Source organism: Pelophylax lessonae (genome assembly GCF_965119305.1).
Source record: "Pelophylax lessonae genome assembly, chromosome: 2".
NCBI lineage: Eukaryota > Metazoa > Chordata > Amphibia > Anura > Ranidae > Pelophylax > Pelophylax lessonae.
Genome location: NC_138769.1, coordinates 100,675,646 through 100,691,811, shown reverse-complemented (window position 1 = coordinate 100,691,811; position 16,166 = coordinate 100,675,646). Strand labels below are relative to the sequence as shown.

At 44.5% G+C, this 16,166-nt stretch overlaps 1 protein-coding gene across 4 annotated transcripts in view; it reads right to left on the bottom strand.

Moving 5' to 3' along the window:
• The window catches only part of ITSN1 (intersectin 1), a 348,624-nt gene that overhangs the window by 117,942 nt on the left and 214,516 nt on the right, over positions 1-16,166 (bottom strand). For all 4 annotated transcript variants that reach the window (XM_082244896.1, XM_082244893.1, XM_082244894.1 and 1 more), the window contains 3 exons: positions 14,333-14,415; positions 11,723-11,889; positions 7,282-7,327 (listed from right to left, as the gene is read on the bottom strand). In XM_082244896.1, the coding sequence (XP_082101022.1) occupies positions 7,282-7,327; positions 11,723-11,889; positions 14,333-14,415 (296 nt within the window). The remainder of the gene's footprint in view (positions 1-7,281; positions 7,328-11,722; positions 11,890-14,332; positions 14,416-16,166) is intronic.

Here is a 16,166-nt window from a genome sequence, read left to right as displayed (position 1 = left end):
TTGATGAAGAGATGCAACTACCCTACGAATGGACTATTCGGAAACTTCTGCTCCTGCACAAATCGGTACAGAGTCTTGAGGTCCAGGATTGGATGTACTTTGCCTTCCTTCCTGGGAATTGTAAACAGGTTTGAATAAAAACCTTGAAAACGTTCCAAAGACAGAACAATCACCCCTTGTAACAGTAAGTCTTGCACCTCCCCAAAGAGACCCAGCAAGCGGTCTGGGGATAAACGCAGGTAGGAAGGAAAGAACCTCTCTGGAGGGTAAGACCAAAACTCGATCTGGTAGCCAGACTGAATCAACTCGTTGACCCACTTGTCTTGAATCAGGGAGGTCCACGAGTCCGGAAAGAAGCAAAGGCGTCCCCCCCATCCTATATGGATGTGGGCGCCCCTTCAGGCAGGAGAGGGCTTGTCTGCAGGTCTGGAAGAACCAGCTCTTGGCTTACCAGACCAGGTCCTCTTGGAACCACCAGAAGAGGTCCTGAAAGACTTGAATCCTTTGTCTTGAGACGAAAGGGCCACTTATGAGATGATAAAAAGGGCCCACGTCAGCGATGAGAGTCCTTGCCCTTGGCAGCCTGTGGAAGAAGAGTACTCTTTCCCCCTGTAAGACCCTTAATGATGTCATCCAGAGAAGAGCTGAATAGGCGATCCCTCACAAAAGGGAAGATAACATAGGGCCTTCTTGGAAGTCTAAAGACCAGCATTTCAGCCACGTCATGCGCCGTAGTGTCACCGCTGTCATGGACATCCTAGAGACTAAGGGAGCCACATCCAGAGAAGCATTGCAGATAAACTGCATCCTCTGCACCAACTGGTACACCCACCCCCCATCATCCAGACTGGTGCCTCCTGGAGGACCTGCAGCCTCAGAGGGGACCATGTGGTAAAATGTGCTCCAGGGACTCCATGAGTTAACCAGGGGGACCACACAGCCAAAACGAATAGCACTGCAAAACATCCCGTCACACCATGCGGCAATCAGTGAGAAAAAGGAATTACTGGAGTGAGCCACTAGAGGCCAAGGAGGGCTCCCACCATTGAATCTCCCCCCACAGGGCTCCAAGAACATGGCCACCGCTGTCACTAATGGGAAACTACAAGAAAATGTCCGTCGGTCTATGGCAACATGGCCGCTGATCCACAACAAAATGGCGGCTCCCCGCAGCGCACATGCGGTCCCAGGGGCCCTAGCGGAACCCCAAAAAAATGATCAGCAGGAAAAAAAGGGACCCTGGCAGGAGCCCCCACCAGGATGACCCCCCAGATCCCCGATTGGCTGCCGGCCCAAATCGCCTGCTCAGCCCCTGAAAATGCACGGACCTGACCAGGTATAAGTACATGCGGGGGAGGGGGGGGAGGCAGAGCTCTGTATGGACAGATGGGGGGGTGGTCCCTATAGACCCGACATGTCGAGGGAAACTGGCGGGAAGGAGTGCAACCCAGGGGTCCGACCGTCCCAGGGAGGGGCCCACGTCCACCTCAAAAGACCCCTAGGGGAGAGGGGGGACACTACTTACCATACCATTGGAACCGGGTGGGCACCACTCTGGAAAGACCACCTCTCCACTGGAATGGGGGTGCTGTCGGCCAGGAGGTCGTATGCGTCCTCGCAAAACGTTTAACTCGCAGGCCAGCCCTCGTCCGTTGGGACTATGTCGCGGCCGACAATGCGGAGCTGAGGTCTGCACGTGCTCGCTGGCCAGACTGGGGGTCCCTCTGAATCTAGGCTATCCAGTCTGTTGCCCAGTCCGGCAGTTGATTGTGGTTCTCACAGGAACATAAAATAAGAGGAAAAATTCCATTTAAAAAGAAAAAAAATGCTAGGACCAGAGATCCTAGCAAGGAACTAGGTCCTTACTCCTGACTAGGCAGAAAAAAAACTGAGCGCCTATAGCAGAGAGTGGGGTATACCCCCTGGGACTGCCCCATAGATGTGGTAATGTTTTTTCCTGGCTAGTGTCCTACTCCTGTAGGGGGGTAGTATAATGCAATGGTCAAAAAGATATGGAGCTGTTTCCGTCGATGAACGAAAGAGAAAAATAATTAGTTTATGTATAATAAAACACAAACCATTTGTGTGAAAAATGCAAAGATACCTAAAACTAAAAACTCAATTCTTGCAGCCCCCCGTATTGTAAATAAATATATTCAAAGAGAATCCACTGTGAATTTGCACATCTAGAGAAACTGATTGGCGCCTCTGGGAATCTGGAGACAATTGAGGATTCTATTTGAGTACAATGTATATTTAATTACTAATCTTGTCACTTGCCAAGCTCATAAGGTCTAAAATTGGGAAAACACAGTGATATGGAGCCACCAGCTATTTTTCCAAAAGGATTAGGATGTCCTGACAATGCTATATGTGCATGGCAGACTTTTAAAAAAAAAAAAAAAAAAAAAAAAAAAAAAGTGCAACTAAGGTGTAAAAAAAAAAAAAAAAAAAAGAATTTTGACTTAACTGTAAATTCCCTATCTTGGAGTGCAAAAGAGGACACAGGCTCAATGGTTATAGACCCTGGCCTAAAGGACTGTATCTTTGGGTGATTGAAATTTGAAAAGCTTTGAATGACATGATCCTTGGTCATCACCCTATAACCCTACCCCACTCTGTGAATCCTCAGTTTTGTAGCAAGTAATGTAGAGAACATAGGATTAGAAGGGAGGGTGCCCTGAATCCATGTCTTGCGTCGAAAGGAAGGACTGAACTTAAGCTTGGAAGCTGAAGACTGGGTAGACCGACCATTGAGGTGCTCTGTGTTTTGAGGCGGTAGAGACACCTAAGGAGGGAGGATTTAGGACTTTGCTCTTTGGGAAAGCACATTGCTCCTTGCTACATCTTTAATGAGTATGTCAAGTGCCTCACCAAAGAGGCGTTCTCCTTGGGGACCCATTTGTGAGGCATCTTTAACAGGCAGCTTTCCATGACCAGGCTTTGAGTCACAAGATAATGCACATGTTAAAAGGAACTCACAGCCAAACTACAGTCCTGGAATATAGGAACATAATGGTTGTTCACTGCCCTAGTTCAGTTAGCTGTGGTTTGGCAGACAGAAATTGAAGCAATAGCTGGTTGCAGAGCTGGGCCTGCAAGTGTAAAGAAAGCCTTAAACACATCTCAAAATTCCTATATGCTGCTAAAACTTTAAATTAAGGAACATCTTCATTTAGAACAGTGAGAGGTTTATTTAAGATCAGTTCACTTTTTTGTAAACTCTTTCCACTGTATAGAGTTCAGCAATGATTTTAAGAAGGGTGAAAATCTCTTCTAATTTTACCCAATCATTAAAAATTGCCTATTCTATTTGATAATGAATGGGAAATGTCTATTTAGATTTAGTTGGTCTCTTTGTAATCAAAAGGCCATGGCGAGATGGAAGACATTCAAGTGTGATAGTGGTTTTGCGCACAGCAGAAGTTAGCATGTCAACACTAGCAAGCATAAAACCATATCAGGTGCATAGGAGCCCGATGATGAGAAATCTTCCGTGGTCTCCTCTAGCACCTCCTCTGGGACCTCTTTATTCCACTCTGTGTCTGTCTCTTCTAGGGCAGGTATATCAGAATTCAACTCAATTAGAGACAGTGGGGGTAGAGAAAGAGACTGGCGTTTTTGAGCCCTGGACAGCAATGGCTGAATTAAAGCCGTTAGCTGCCCGAGGAATTGTGATATAGTTGTGGAAAAATCTGCCTTAGGCAGGTAGGCCACTTGTTGCATGTCAGAGATAAAGTTGGAATTGGATGCAGAGACCAGTGTTAAAGTAAAATTCTGCTCCAGTGCAAGGGAAGCATTGTCACTCTGACTCTGCAGCCCTTCGGCAGAGCAAATATCTGCCTGGGCTTTTCCATGGCTTCCTTTCTTCTGGTTTCTCACAGAGTAGGGGGAGGAATACAGGGTACGCGTGCCTAGGAATGCACATTAACCTGGGTGCAGACCAGCCTGTAGTGAAATCCTCATGGCAAAAGGGCAGGAGGAAGCACCCAAGAACCTTATAGATGCTCTAAGCGGAAGTGGCAGTGGTATGATCCAACACCTGGTCATCAACCTGAGACTAAGCTCTGAGTGGTTCATCTTTAGCTCCAAGTAGGAAAAGTTTACTTAAAAGCATTCCATAAAAGTAAAGAAGTTTCAAAGTCCTGGTTTTTCTGAGAGTTATAACATATTAAACACACGTTATTCAGGATTGTGGGGCTACAGTAATGGTGTCATAAAAAGGGTGCCCCTGTCTTACCTGTCCATGTCGCTGGTCCCTGTATTCCATACAGATGAACCACGGCCCTGTTTACCCCCCTGTGACTTACTACACACATTGCACAGAGCACCAAGGTGAGTGCCCACACAGGATCCTGTGATGGAAGCAACATTACAGGCCGTCCCCAAGGTCTGGCTCCCATGGTTTTACAGAGGTTGCACCGAATTGGATGCAGTGCTTTTATTGTAGTTTTAGACAACAATGACATGTTGATTGAACAACTGATTGGAGAATCCGAAATAAAATAATAAACTAGTTTAGCTTAGCGCGATTTTACTGTGAAGATGCTGATCACCTTAGAATAGCAAAAACGAAGGACTCACAAAGTGGGGTAGGGTTATAGGGGGGATACCTAGGAGCATGAATATCAAGACTGTATCCTGCACTGTACGATTACAGTAAATTGTTAGAGCAGAGATTTTTTCAAATATTTTCGTGTACACGGTCCACGTTCTACATTTGTAAGATGCCATAAGTAAAGCCAATACACATATGCAGGTGGGTAATTATTACTGTGAATCTATTGGCTAAAAGGGAGACGCAGAGGTCTGAAGAAGCAGCAAAGAATATAGCAGTGGTGGCAATAAGAAGCATAGACCTGTCATTGCTTAAGAAGGCAAATAGGAAGTGTACTTGTAAAATATGGCAAATTATGGCAAGTGATCCTGTGCCCTAATTCAGTCACATTTCTGCGTTAAGGATGCGTTAACCACTTCAGCCCCGGAAGGCTTTACCCCCTTAATGACCAGGCCATTTTTTGCGATTCGGCACTGCGTTACTTTAACGGAAAATTGCGCGCTCGTGCAACGCTGTACCCAAATACAATTGATGTCCTTTTTTTCCACAAATAGAGCTTTCTTTCGGTGGTATTTAATCACCTCTGTGGTTTTTAGATTTTGCGCTATAAACAAAAAAAGAGCCACAATTTTGAAAAAAAAATGCCATATTTTTTACTTTCTGCTATAAAACATTCCCAATAAAATTTAAATATTTTTTTTTTTTATCAGTTTAGGCCAATTTGTATTCTGCTACATATTTATGGTAAAAAAAAAATCCCAAAAAGCGTATTTTAATTGGGTTTGCGGAAAAGTTATAGAGTTTACAAACTACGGGATGGATTTTTGAACTTTATTTATTTTTTTATTGGTAATGGCGGCGATCAGCGTTTTTTAGCGGGACTGCGACATTGCGACGGACAGATCGGACCCATGACATTTTTGACACTTTTTGGGGACCAGTGACATTAATACAGTAATCAGTGCTAAATATTATGCACTGTTACTGTACAAATGACACTGGCAGGGAAGGGGTTAATACTGGGGGTGATCAAAGGGGTTAAATTTAAGCCTAAAGTGCTTACTCACTGTGTGGGGGGGATGGTTCTGTGACAGGCACAGAGAGATTGCGGTTTCAGTTCAGCTGAAACTTCTGATCTCTCCCTGCCTGTCTGACAGAAGAGCCGCCTGCTTTGTTTACATAAGCAGGTGGGTCTTTGGTCAGTTTCCCTGACGATCGCGGGAGGGCAGTGGCTCGTGCACGAAATCACGTAGTACTACGTGATTTTGTGCAGCCGAGCCCGCCCTGCCGCAGTAATACTATGGTGGGCAGTCGGCAAAAGGTTAAAGAATGCAGTAGAAATGGGCAGTAATTTAAACTGATGCCTAAATAATTATGGCTTTGGACTTCTGTGTTTAACTACTATTTGCTGCAGCACCTTTTGCACAGTGCTCACGTTCCCTGACCAGCACTCAGGCTACCCCCTCCCCAATCAATTTATTGAGATGTTAGATTAATATGGAAGAAGGGGTAGAGAAATGTCGGCCCTCCAGCTGTTGTGGATCTGCAAGTCCCATGACAGCCACAAGCATGACTCCCACAGGCATTATGGGACTGCAACAGCTGAAGGGCTAAAGTTTGCCTACTCAATAATAAATCATTCCAAGAACTTGGAAACCAGTTTGTATTCTTTTACATACATCCACGATGAACTGCAATGTTACTGTGAACTACCGACAGGAGGATAGACATTAAAGTTGAAGACACATAAATAGGGCTTATGCAGCTCTTCCATTCTCAAACTGTCCCAAAAACTGTAACTTAACCACTTCCGGACTGCCCACCACACCATATATATATATATATATATATATATATACACACTGCAGCAGGGTGACCCGGCTGCGTAAAATCATGTATAGGTAGATTATTTTGTGCAGGAATTCTCAGGGGCACGCGCGCGCCGCTTCCGCTGTGTTTAGACAGTGGGAGCCAATCAGCGGGTCCAACAGCTAAGCTGAAACCCAGTTCTCTTTTCCTCTAGCACATCCATCCCCCACACAGTTAGAAAGCATTCCCTAGGAGAAAAGCTAACCTCTTGATCACCCCATAGTGTTAGCCCCCCCCCCCCCTCCCTGCCAGTGTCATTTATACAATAACAGTGTTTTTTTTTTTTTTTTTTTTTTTCACTGATCACTGTATTGATGTCACTGGTCCCTAAAAAGTGTCACTTAGTGTCAGATTTGTCTGCCGCAATGTCGCAGTCCCACTAAAAATCGCTGATCGCCAGCCATTACTAGTAAAAACAAAAAATAAATAAATATAAAAGTCCATAAATCTATCCCATAGTTTGTGGACGCTATAACTTTTGCGCAAACCAATCAAAATACACTTATTAGGATTTTGTTTAACCAAAAATATGTATCCGAATACATATTGGCCTAAATTGATGAACAAAATTAGAATTTTTACATTTTTTTATTGGGAATGTTTTATAGCAAAAATTGTTGGTCTTTTTTTGTTTATAGCGCAAAATATAAAACCCGCATAGGTGATCAAATACAACCCAAAGAAAGCTCTATTTGTGGGGAAAAAGAGTCATCAATTTTATTTGGGAACAGCGTCGCAATGCAGTGCCGTATCGCAAAAAATGACCTGGTCATTAGGGGGGTAAAAGCTTCCAGAGCTGAAGTGGTTAAAATAGCAATTTTTTTTTCCCCCCTAGGAAAGTGTTGAACACATACCTGGTTTCTTTCCAAGGCTTCCCGTTTTACCCGCTGTGCCAATACCCTAAAAAAAGCAAAGTACATTAGTGAAAGAGTTGGCGAGAAGGGAATATAGATTTCATTAAAATATCCTTAAAAATTCGGATTCAAGTAGTACATCAAGATTAAACAAAAATGTATTTTGCTGCTGACCACTACTAGTAATAACAGAAAAAGACATTTAATTTGTCAGCTGGCAGGCTCTGTAAAACAATACTATGGGCAATACTTCCAAAGTATGTGCTTTTGGACACACATAACTTTGCTAAAATACCAAGCTTAGGGTACTTAAAACCAGAAAAAGGTGCAGTAGATGATCCTGCCACAGTAAAACTAAAACAGAGAAATTCCTTTTCAGAAGAGTTACTATGAGCGGAGCTAGAGCAGGGTCATTATTATTATATATACAGAATTTATGTAACATGCAACACTTTGTAAAATAAAAAGGAGACAGTACAGTTCCCATACAATTGCAAGTGGTTGCAAACCTTAATTATTTTGACTACAATAAAAAATAGGTTATGGCTACCTGCTTTATGCAATGCTTTTGTACAGAGTAGCCCCTGACCTCCTCTTGCATGTCCCCTGTCCACACCACTTCTTCTCCGAATGCCCACCTCAGCAAGCAAGCCTGCTGCTGTGGGGGCACTTGTTAGGTCATGCTCCCGAGCCAGTCTGTGTGCCTATAGACACACAGCGCAGCTCACCTCCATCCTCTACTCCAGGGGTGGGGAACCTTTTTTCTACCAAGGGCCATTTGGATTTTTGTAACATCATTCGGGGGCCGTACAAAATGTATGCATAAATGTAATAGGCATTGCTTTGTGGCAAAAAACGCTGTAAAAAATTGCGCGACTTTGAGGTCACAAAAGTGTGAAAGGGGCCTTCAGTAATCAAGGTATAGTGTGCCCCCTTTCAATGCAGACTGACCACAGCGTGCCCCCTTTCAATGCAGACTGACCACAGCGTGCCCCCTTTCAATGCGGAGTGCCCACAGCGCGCCCCCTTTCAATGCGGAGTGCCCACAGAGTGCCCCCTTTCAGTGCGGAGTGCCCACAGAGTGCCCCCTTTCAGTGCGGAGTGCCCACAGAGTGCCCCCTTTCAGTGCGGAGTGCCCACAGAGTGCCCCCTTTCAGTGCGGAGTGCCCACAGCGTGCCCCCTTTCAATGCGGAGTGCCCACAGCGTGACCCCTTTCAATGCGGAGTGCCCACAGCGTGACCCCTTTCAATGCGGAGTGCCCACAGCGCGCCCCCTTTCAGTGCGGAGTGCCCACAGCGCGCCCCCTTTCAGTGCGGAGTGCCCACAGCGCGCCCCCTTTCAGTGCGGAGTGCCCACAGCCTGCCCCCTTTCAAAGGGGAGTGCCCACAGCTTGCCCCCTTTCAATGGGGAGTGCCCACAGCGTGCCCCCTTTCAATGGGGAGTGCCCACAGCGTGCCCCCTTTCAATGGGGAGTGCCCACAGCATGCCACCTTCCAATGGGGAGTGCCCACAGCGTGCCACCTTTCAATGTGGAGTGCCCACAGCGTGCCCCCTTTCAGTGCGGAGTGCCCAGAATGCAGAGTGAACAGCGTGCCAAGCCCCAGTGCACTTCACTTACCTGTTTTAGCGGCGGCTTCCTCTGCAGTCCCCGCGTCTCTTCGAGTCCTCCCACATCCCGCCTCCTCCTCGGCTAATGGCATTGGCCGAGGAGGAGGAGGATCCGTGAGACAGTAGCGAATTTTCATTCGCTATTGTCACACAAATGGGCGGGCTCGAGGCGCACTGCTCTCCGCCTCGGGTCCACCCTTTTCGGAGATTCACAGTGTCAGAACGGAGCCATCGGCTCCTTCTGACACAGCGGCACGGGGGGGGGGGGGGGGGGGGCGGACGGAACGATCGTGCGGGCCGCAGGTTCCCCACCCCTGCTCTACTCCCTCCTCACAAGATTTGATAGCAGAAGGAGCCAATGGCTCCCGCTGCCGTCAGAGCTATTTTGAGAGGAGGCTGGTGATGTAGCTGGGGGAAGAATTGTGAATGGCTTTGTAAGTTGTTGTTTGAGGTGATTGTAGCTGTATTCGTGTACTTGTAACAAAAACTACTGTACTGTTCATGATACTTTTTTTTTTTTTTTTAATTTGCACTAACATTACAGTTGGTAAGATGGATAAATCTGGAAGGGGTATTGTGTGTGGAGGTAAGCCATGAAGGAAGGAGATGAAATGGTATAATTTGTGTAGAGGTAGGCCAATGTGGAAGGAGATGAATTAGTTAAGGTAAGAGCTAACAGAGTCAAGGCAAGAGTGAATAAGTAGCATGGTGGTGTTGCTGGTCATAAAGGGGCACATTTTAAAAAGGGTATAGAGGTAACAAGGCAACAAGATTTGGACAGTGATTCAATATGGGGCTGAAAAGGGTGGTCCAAGTCATACCAGCTACTTACAATAGGGTTTTAAACAGATACACAATCTAAGCTGATCATGCCTGAAAGAAATCTAAATCAAAAACAAGGAAAGAGGAAAAACCGCTCAAGTGGAGAGTTGTCCCAACGATCAAAGCAGGGTGCTGGTAAGGTCCGCAGTCCTGGCAGCTATACACTTGAGTGGAGAAAGGAAACCACACTCCAGTTTGAAAGTATGAAGTAATAAAATCCATTTATTGAAAATCCAGATGATAAAAAACAATCCAAAGTGACAATCAGAGACAGGGGATGAAAGAAATCTAAGTTCTCTTATGTCCAGTTCGGCAACAGGATGGGGTCAGTGATGTGGACTACAGATACACAGGTGAGGGATAAGTGTACATAGGGAAGGCTTGGGGGACTTCCAGGCAGCAAGAGTAAAATATTGTAGGGGCTTGTAGTATAAAAGTGTCTTCCATCTCTCAAGCTAGAAAACTAGGGAGCTCAAAATAACATCCAAAAGAGTTGTAACATGCATGATATGTTAAAGGCGAAGTTCACCTTTTCAGAAAAAGACAATACACATATTTCTGCAGAAAACAAAATTGTGCATTTATTTTTTCCCACAGGAGCATTGCACCCATGATCAGTAGATCACGGGTGTAATTCCAGGTTCCTACAGACTCTCCTGTATGGGCAGACAGTAACTGAAGAGAAGGAAGAATCAAACTACAAGATTGCTCATCAGTGCCCTCGCAGTTCATTGAGAACTAAAAGCCATCTGCCAAAATTGAAGACAGTATCTGAACAGTTCATTAATTGACAGAACTCTGAATAAACAATGTGGTAATATTTAAATTGTGACAGCGTTTATCCTTCAAAACCCTTTTTTTATATTAATCATGGTAAACACAAAAATCTAGTATTCTGAAAAAATTGCCAGATTCTGAAATTCACTAAATCACCTATCCTCAACTGGAAGGGAAAGTGGGAGTGCAAAGCTTTAGGACTAGAACACATTAACTTCTTCCGACCCGCGCTATAGCCGAAGTACGGCTGCAGCGCGGCTCCCCTCGCGCATCGGGGAAAATCTGTTTTGCCCGTGTCCCTTGGACACAGCCAATCACAGATCGTGGTAAATGGCCAATAAAAGCGGCCATTTACCACGTGATCGCCCATGCAATGAGAGATGATCTCATATGTAAACATATGAGATCATCTCTCATCGCCAGCTCTCCTTCCTCACACAGAGACTGCATGTGAGGAAGGAGCAGAGCCGATCAGCCGTTCGGGGACACAGAGGAATGTAATCAGGGCACTGATCACCAGTGCCCTGATTACACAAGGTAAATAAAATACACTAAGTGCCCACCATCAGTGCCCACCATCAGTGCCCATAGTGCTGCCAGTCAGTGCCCATCAGTGCCTGCTCATCTAGGCACTGATGAGCACTGACTGGCAGCACTATGGGCACTGATGGTGCTGCCCATCAGTGCCACCCGTCAGTGTCCAGCAGTGCCGCCTCTCAGTGCTCATCAGTGCGGCATATTAGTACCTCCTCATCAGTGCCACCTCATCAGTGCCCCCTCATCAGCGCCCATAAGTGCCACCTCATCAGTGCCCATCAGAGCCGCCTCATCAGCGCACATCAGTGAAGGAGAAAAATTTATTTATTTTCAAAATTTACTCGCAGAAAATAAGAAAAACTTTTTTTCAAAATTTTCTGTCTTTTTTCTTTTTTTTTGTAAGAAATAAAAAAGCCAGATGTGATTAAATACCACCAAAAGAAAGCTCTATTTGTGTAGAAAAAATTATAAAAATTTCATATGGGTACAGTGTAGCATGACCGCGCAATTGTCATTCAAAGCGTGAGAGCACTGAAAGCTGAAAATTGGCCTGGATAGGAAGGGGGTGAAAGTGCACTGTAGGCAAGTGGTTAATGTAACACAGACGGATCCCAAAAGCCATTTCCCACAAAGTACATGCTGGTCTAGACACAAATTAAACTGCATGCAGGTTTCTTATTAAGCACATCATTTTACCTCAGAATCTTTTAGTCTAACGTAGTTGGAAGGAAAGACGCCGGTTTTATCTCCTACTGTTCCCGTCCACCAGTCTCCATCTTTCTTAATGACTACGATCATATCGCCTTGCTGGAAGGTCAGATCTCCTTGTTCATTGCTCTCATATGTGTACATTGCTATGTATTCTGAAAGTAGCAGAAAACAAGGTTTAAGTTTACTTACAAAAAAGTTTCAGAATGGGAAAGACAAGAATGTGCAACCACTACCTGCCCCATCTTCCCCAGCTTACACTGACGTGAGCAACAAAAAGTAAGTCAAATAACACACTTAAAGTTTAATGGAAAAAAAAACAAAAAACGAAATGTCATTGATTTGTGTTTGCCATGCTTTTAAAACATACTGAATTTAAAACAATATGGTGGGATGCATGGAAAAATCAAAAGCAAACAACTAGAATGCAAATAGTGCACAGAATTGTAATTTATTCATCTTGAACATTTACACATTATGTGACGTTTGGCCTACAGTGAACACAGCAATTAAACCACTTTATTTACCTTTTTATACCAGAAACTGTTTCATACTGGAAAGGCAATGTAACCCAAGTGTTCTAGAACGACTTTGCCTTGCATTGTGTGTGCAGTAGGAATGCACCGAAATGAAATTCTTGGCCGAAGCCGAATAATAATGAAATGCTTGGCCGAAGGCCGAATACCGAACGCGGTGTTTCGCATTTTTTCCATTTATTTTGCCAATTTTTTTGTCCTCTCGCGTCTCTCTCTCTCTCTTGTCCTCTCATGTCCTCTCATGTCTCTCTCTCTCCCTAAATGTTACTGTAGGGAATGGGATTCAGTGCACACTGCAGCCTTGTACCATAGGGTTAATGTTAGTGACACTGTAGGGATTGGGAAGGATGCTGGGAATGGAAATCAGGAAGCATGCAGGCAGCCTTGTAAATTTTAATTGCAGATACAGGGCACTGGGCAGGTCAGGGTTAATATGGTAACATCAATTACTCAGTGACAGTCAGTCAGTGTCAGTGTGGACTCGATCAGATTATACAGTGACAGACAGTCTCTCATAGTGGTGGTAGTAGGAGGCTGGAGGTGGACTAGTAGGAGCCTGGAAAGGAGCACAGCCGCATACATACATTACTCACTCGTGCACTGCAGCCCGCCCCACACATTCAGTGAGTCTTACTCTCCTCCCTAGTTTTTTCAATGGCACATTCAGGAAGCCAATCACGCCGTGAGTAGCGGCACAGCGGAACCAATCAGGTGTGCAGGCACGCGTGATTGGTTCACTGTGCAGCTAATCACGGCGTGATTGGCTCCCTGAATGTGCCATTGAAAAAACTAGGGAGGAGAGTAAGACTCACTGAATGTGTGGGGCGGGCTGCAGTGCACGAGTGAGTAATGTATGTATGCTCACCGCTGAAGTGTCCCGGCTTCACGGAAGTCTGTGAGTCCTCCTGTCCTCCTCCGAGTCCCTTCCCCCTGCCTATGTAAATATTGTGACCTCGGCGATATGAATATCGCCTACGGCCACAGAACGATAGTCGATATCATATCGACTATCGTTCAGCCCTATTGTTCGGCACAAAATTATTCGGCCTTTTGACTTATTCGGCCGAACACCGAAAGTGCTATTTTTTCTATTTTCGGCCGAATAATGTTCGGCCGCCGAACATTCGGTGCATCCCTAGTGTGCAGTACAATCACTTGTATAAAAGAGGGTATACACAGCCCAAAATTGGCTGGTTGTGTACCGCTGTCTGTTCAGCAATCCCCGCTGTCAGGATACAATAGAATAGCAGGCGATACCACTGCATCAACGTTGCTTGTGGTGATGTGGGGGATCAGTATGTTTTTTTTTTTTTTCTTTATTCAACCTGCTGGTTGAACAAAAAAAAAACTGACAGTGTAAATACCAAGGGTGTCCGACTCTTTGACCTTCCTGGGCCACATTGGAAGAAGAGGCATTCTCTTGGACCACACATAAAATACATTAACAATAAGAATAGCTGATCAGCAAAAAAAGTAGGGCAGGTCACAAGTTAACAATCACTGATATAGATAACGCCCCTGGGTAATGAAATTTATTTTTTTGTAATTTTTTTTATTTTAATAGTAAAAAAGAGGGCAACATAAAGCAAGTATGACATTCGACACCATTTTTGATAAACTCATCAATATCTGGTTGGATGCATGTAGTAGCAATTCTCAATGAATTCTCAAGGTCCTCATCAGATATTTTGGTTCTAATTTTGCCCTTTGTGTGCTTCATCCTTGAAAATAGCTGCTCACAAATACAGGTGCTGCTGAAAACTAATGACACGAATAAGGCTTGATTGTGAAGAGTGAGAATGTTTTCTTTGGAAAGATAAAACTTGTAAGAATCCAGTAAAGAGACACTGTCAAATTGTTCTTCGACTGCGTGTGTTCGCCAAGTGTAAACACATTTGTCCATTTAAAAAAAAAAAAAAAAAAGTTTAGGATTTTGTGTTGGGCCACACACTGAACACCCCTAGTGTATACCCTGATTTATAATACTTTTAGATTTCACTTTCATACAAAAAACAGCTCACTTCCACAAAGAATGGTTGGCAGAACCTGACTGTAGACATACCTTCGCCTTGGACAGCTGGCTTGAATGCTGGTGATGAGACTCTCTTTAAACTGGCTGGACTTTCTGAAGACGTTGAGTCAATACTTTAAAAATTAAGGGAAATAAAAATATATTGAGAATAGATTATAGCATTGTAGATCAGCTACATTCTACATCTATTGTGTGTTAACCAAACTATCCATCATATCCCTGATTCCTCCCAAATTACTTCTGGGAGCTGTGACCCTACCAGTATTTCAGTAGGTGTCCTGCCAGCATGTCTCATGTAAAAAACCTGGAAGGTTTGAAGCTATTCTGATCAGAGTTTTTGAGCACTTAAATGGACTTTCAAAAAGGTGGATACTTATTATTGGTAGGCCCTTTAGCCTTAACAGCAAGTTGATGTAACGTAACATCAACTAGAACAAGGAATTTCCCTTTAAATCCCAGATTAATAATAATAATAAAAAAAAAAAAAAGCCTTGGCTTGGCTGCAATACTCACTCAATCTCCAAAGTGGTCCCCCGCAGAAAGCCCCCTCAGCCCCTAGCACTCTTTTTCCACCACACATTATTTATCCCATTCATGAGAGCCTAGGGTGTCAAGGACATGCTTCTGAGGATATGGACAGGGTAATACTGCAAAAAGCGTCACCATGGCATGAAGTGAGGACACGAGTTAGGCTTTAAGTCAGGGCTCGACAAACCCAAGGCGCCAGGTCTCCATTGTGATCAGAAGTTTGGACCCAGCGCCTGGGCTGCTGCCTGAATGTCCCCCACAAGCGCATCCCGCTAGGTATCCCAGGCTCCGGTTGCCCATCTGCGAGCCTGGGACTGGCATAGCGAGTGCCACCGGGTAGAGGTGGACAGAGGAGAGCTGACACATGTCCGCTATCCTCCCCTTCTAGTTGACCCAGAAGTGACCTGTGAAGTCATTTCCAGGTCCCAGTTGACAGTTTTCCCGACCATCAAGGCCGGCAAAGAATATAATGCAGTGCGATGTGCATTGCATTACATTCAGTGGAGAACAGGGGAGACATGCAGGGTCTTTTAAAGAACCATCTGCAAAAAAACAATGTTTAATTATAAAAAAATTTAGGTTACACATTTAAGAAGATACAATTCCTCCCCAAATAAACATTGAAGCCCCCCCCCCCCCCACCCAAACATATACACACGTACAAACGTAAATGCACGCGTCAGGGCGCCTATGCCTGAAAACGACAATTGCAATACACATTACATATCGCTGTGCACACTGGGATGAGAACAATAATTCTAGCACCAGACTTTCTTTCGTAACACTAAACTGATGACTTATAGAGGGCTTTTAAAGCGTCGCCTATGAAAAATATAGGGTACTGACATGTTTAAGGTTTGACATGTTGAGAAATCCTGCTGTATTTTTCTAAGGGAGAATTTGTTATCACGTAGAATGCCCAGTCAACTACCACCTTTAGTTTTGGATAGAATGAGGAAGAGTTACACTTTCTGTTAGGTGTTTATTTCTGTGACCTCTAACTTCATTGGTCTGATTCTCTGTTCCTGTCCGTCCAATGCCCACATCAAAAACAGGAAGGCATAGACCATGAAAGAAAAAAAATAAATAAATATGTCTCTTTTTTTACTTTCTACCTACAGCAAGGGTAAAAAAAAAATAAAAAAATCTATTGCCAGCTAACGCTGCCTAATCAACAATTGCTCAGGGAGCAAGAGCGATGTTTAATAAAGCAGTACTCAGCAGGGTGATCAAACCACAGGGAAGCCTGGTGTGTTAGAGATTTAACTTGTTCCCACATTCCTCTGTTCTGGCAGCGAATTGTTTTTGACCCCTTGCATTTGGTTGAGAAAATAAA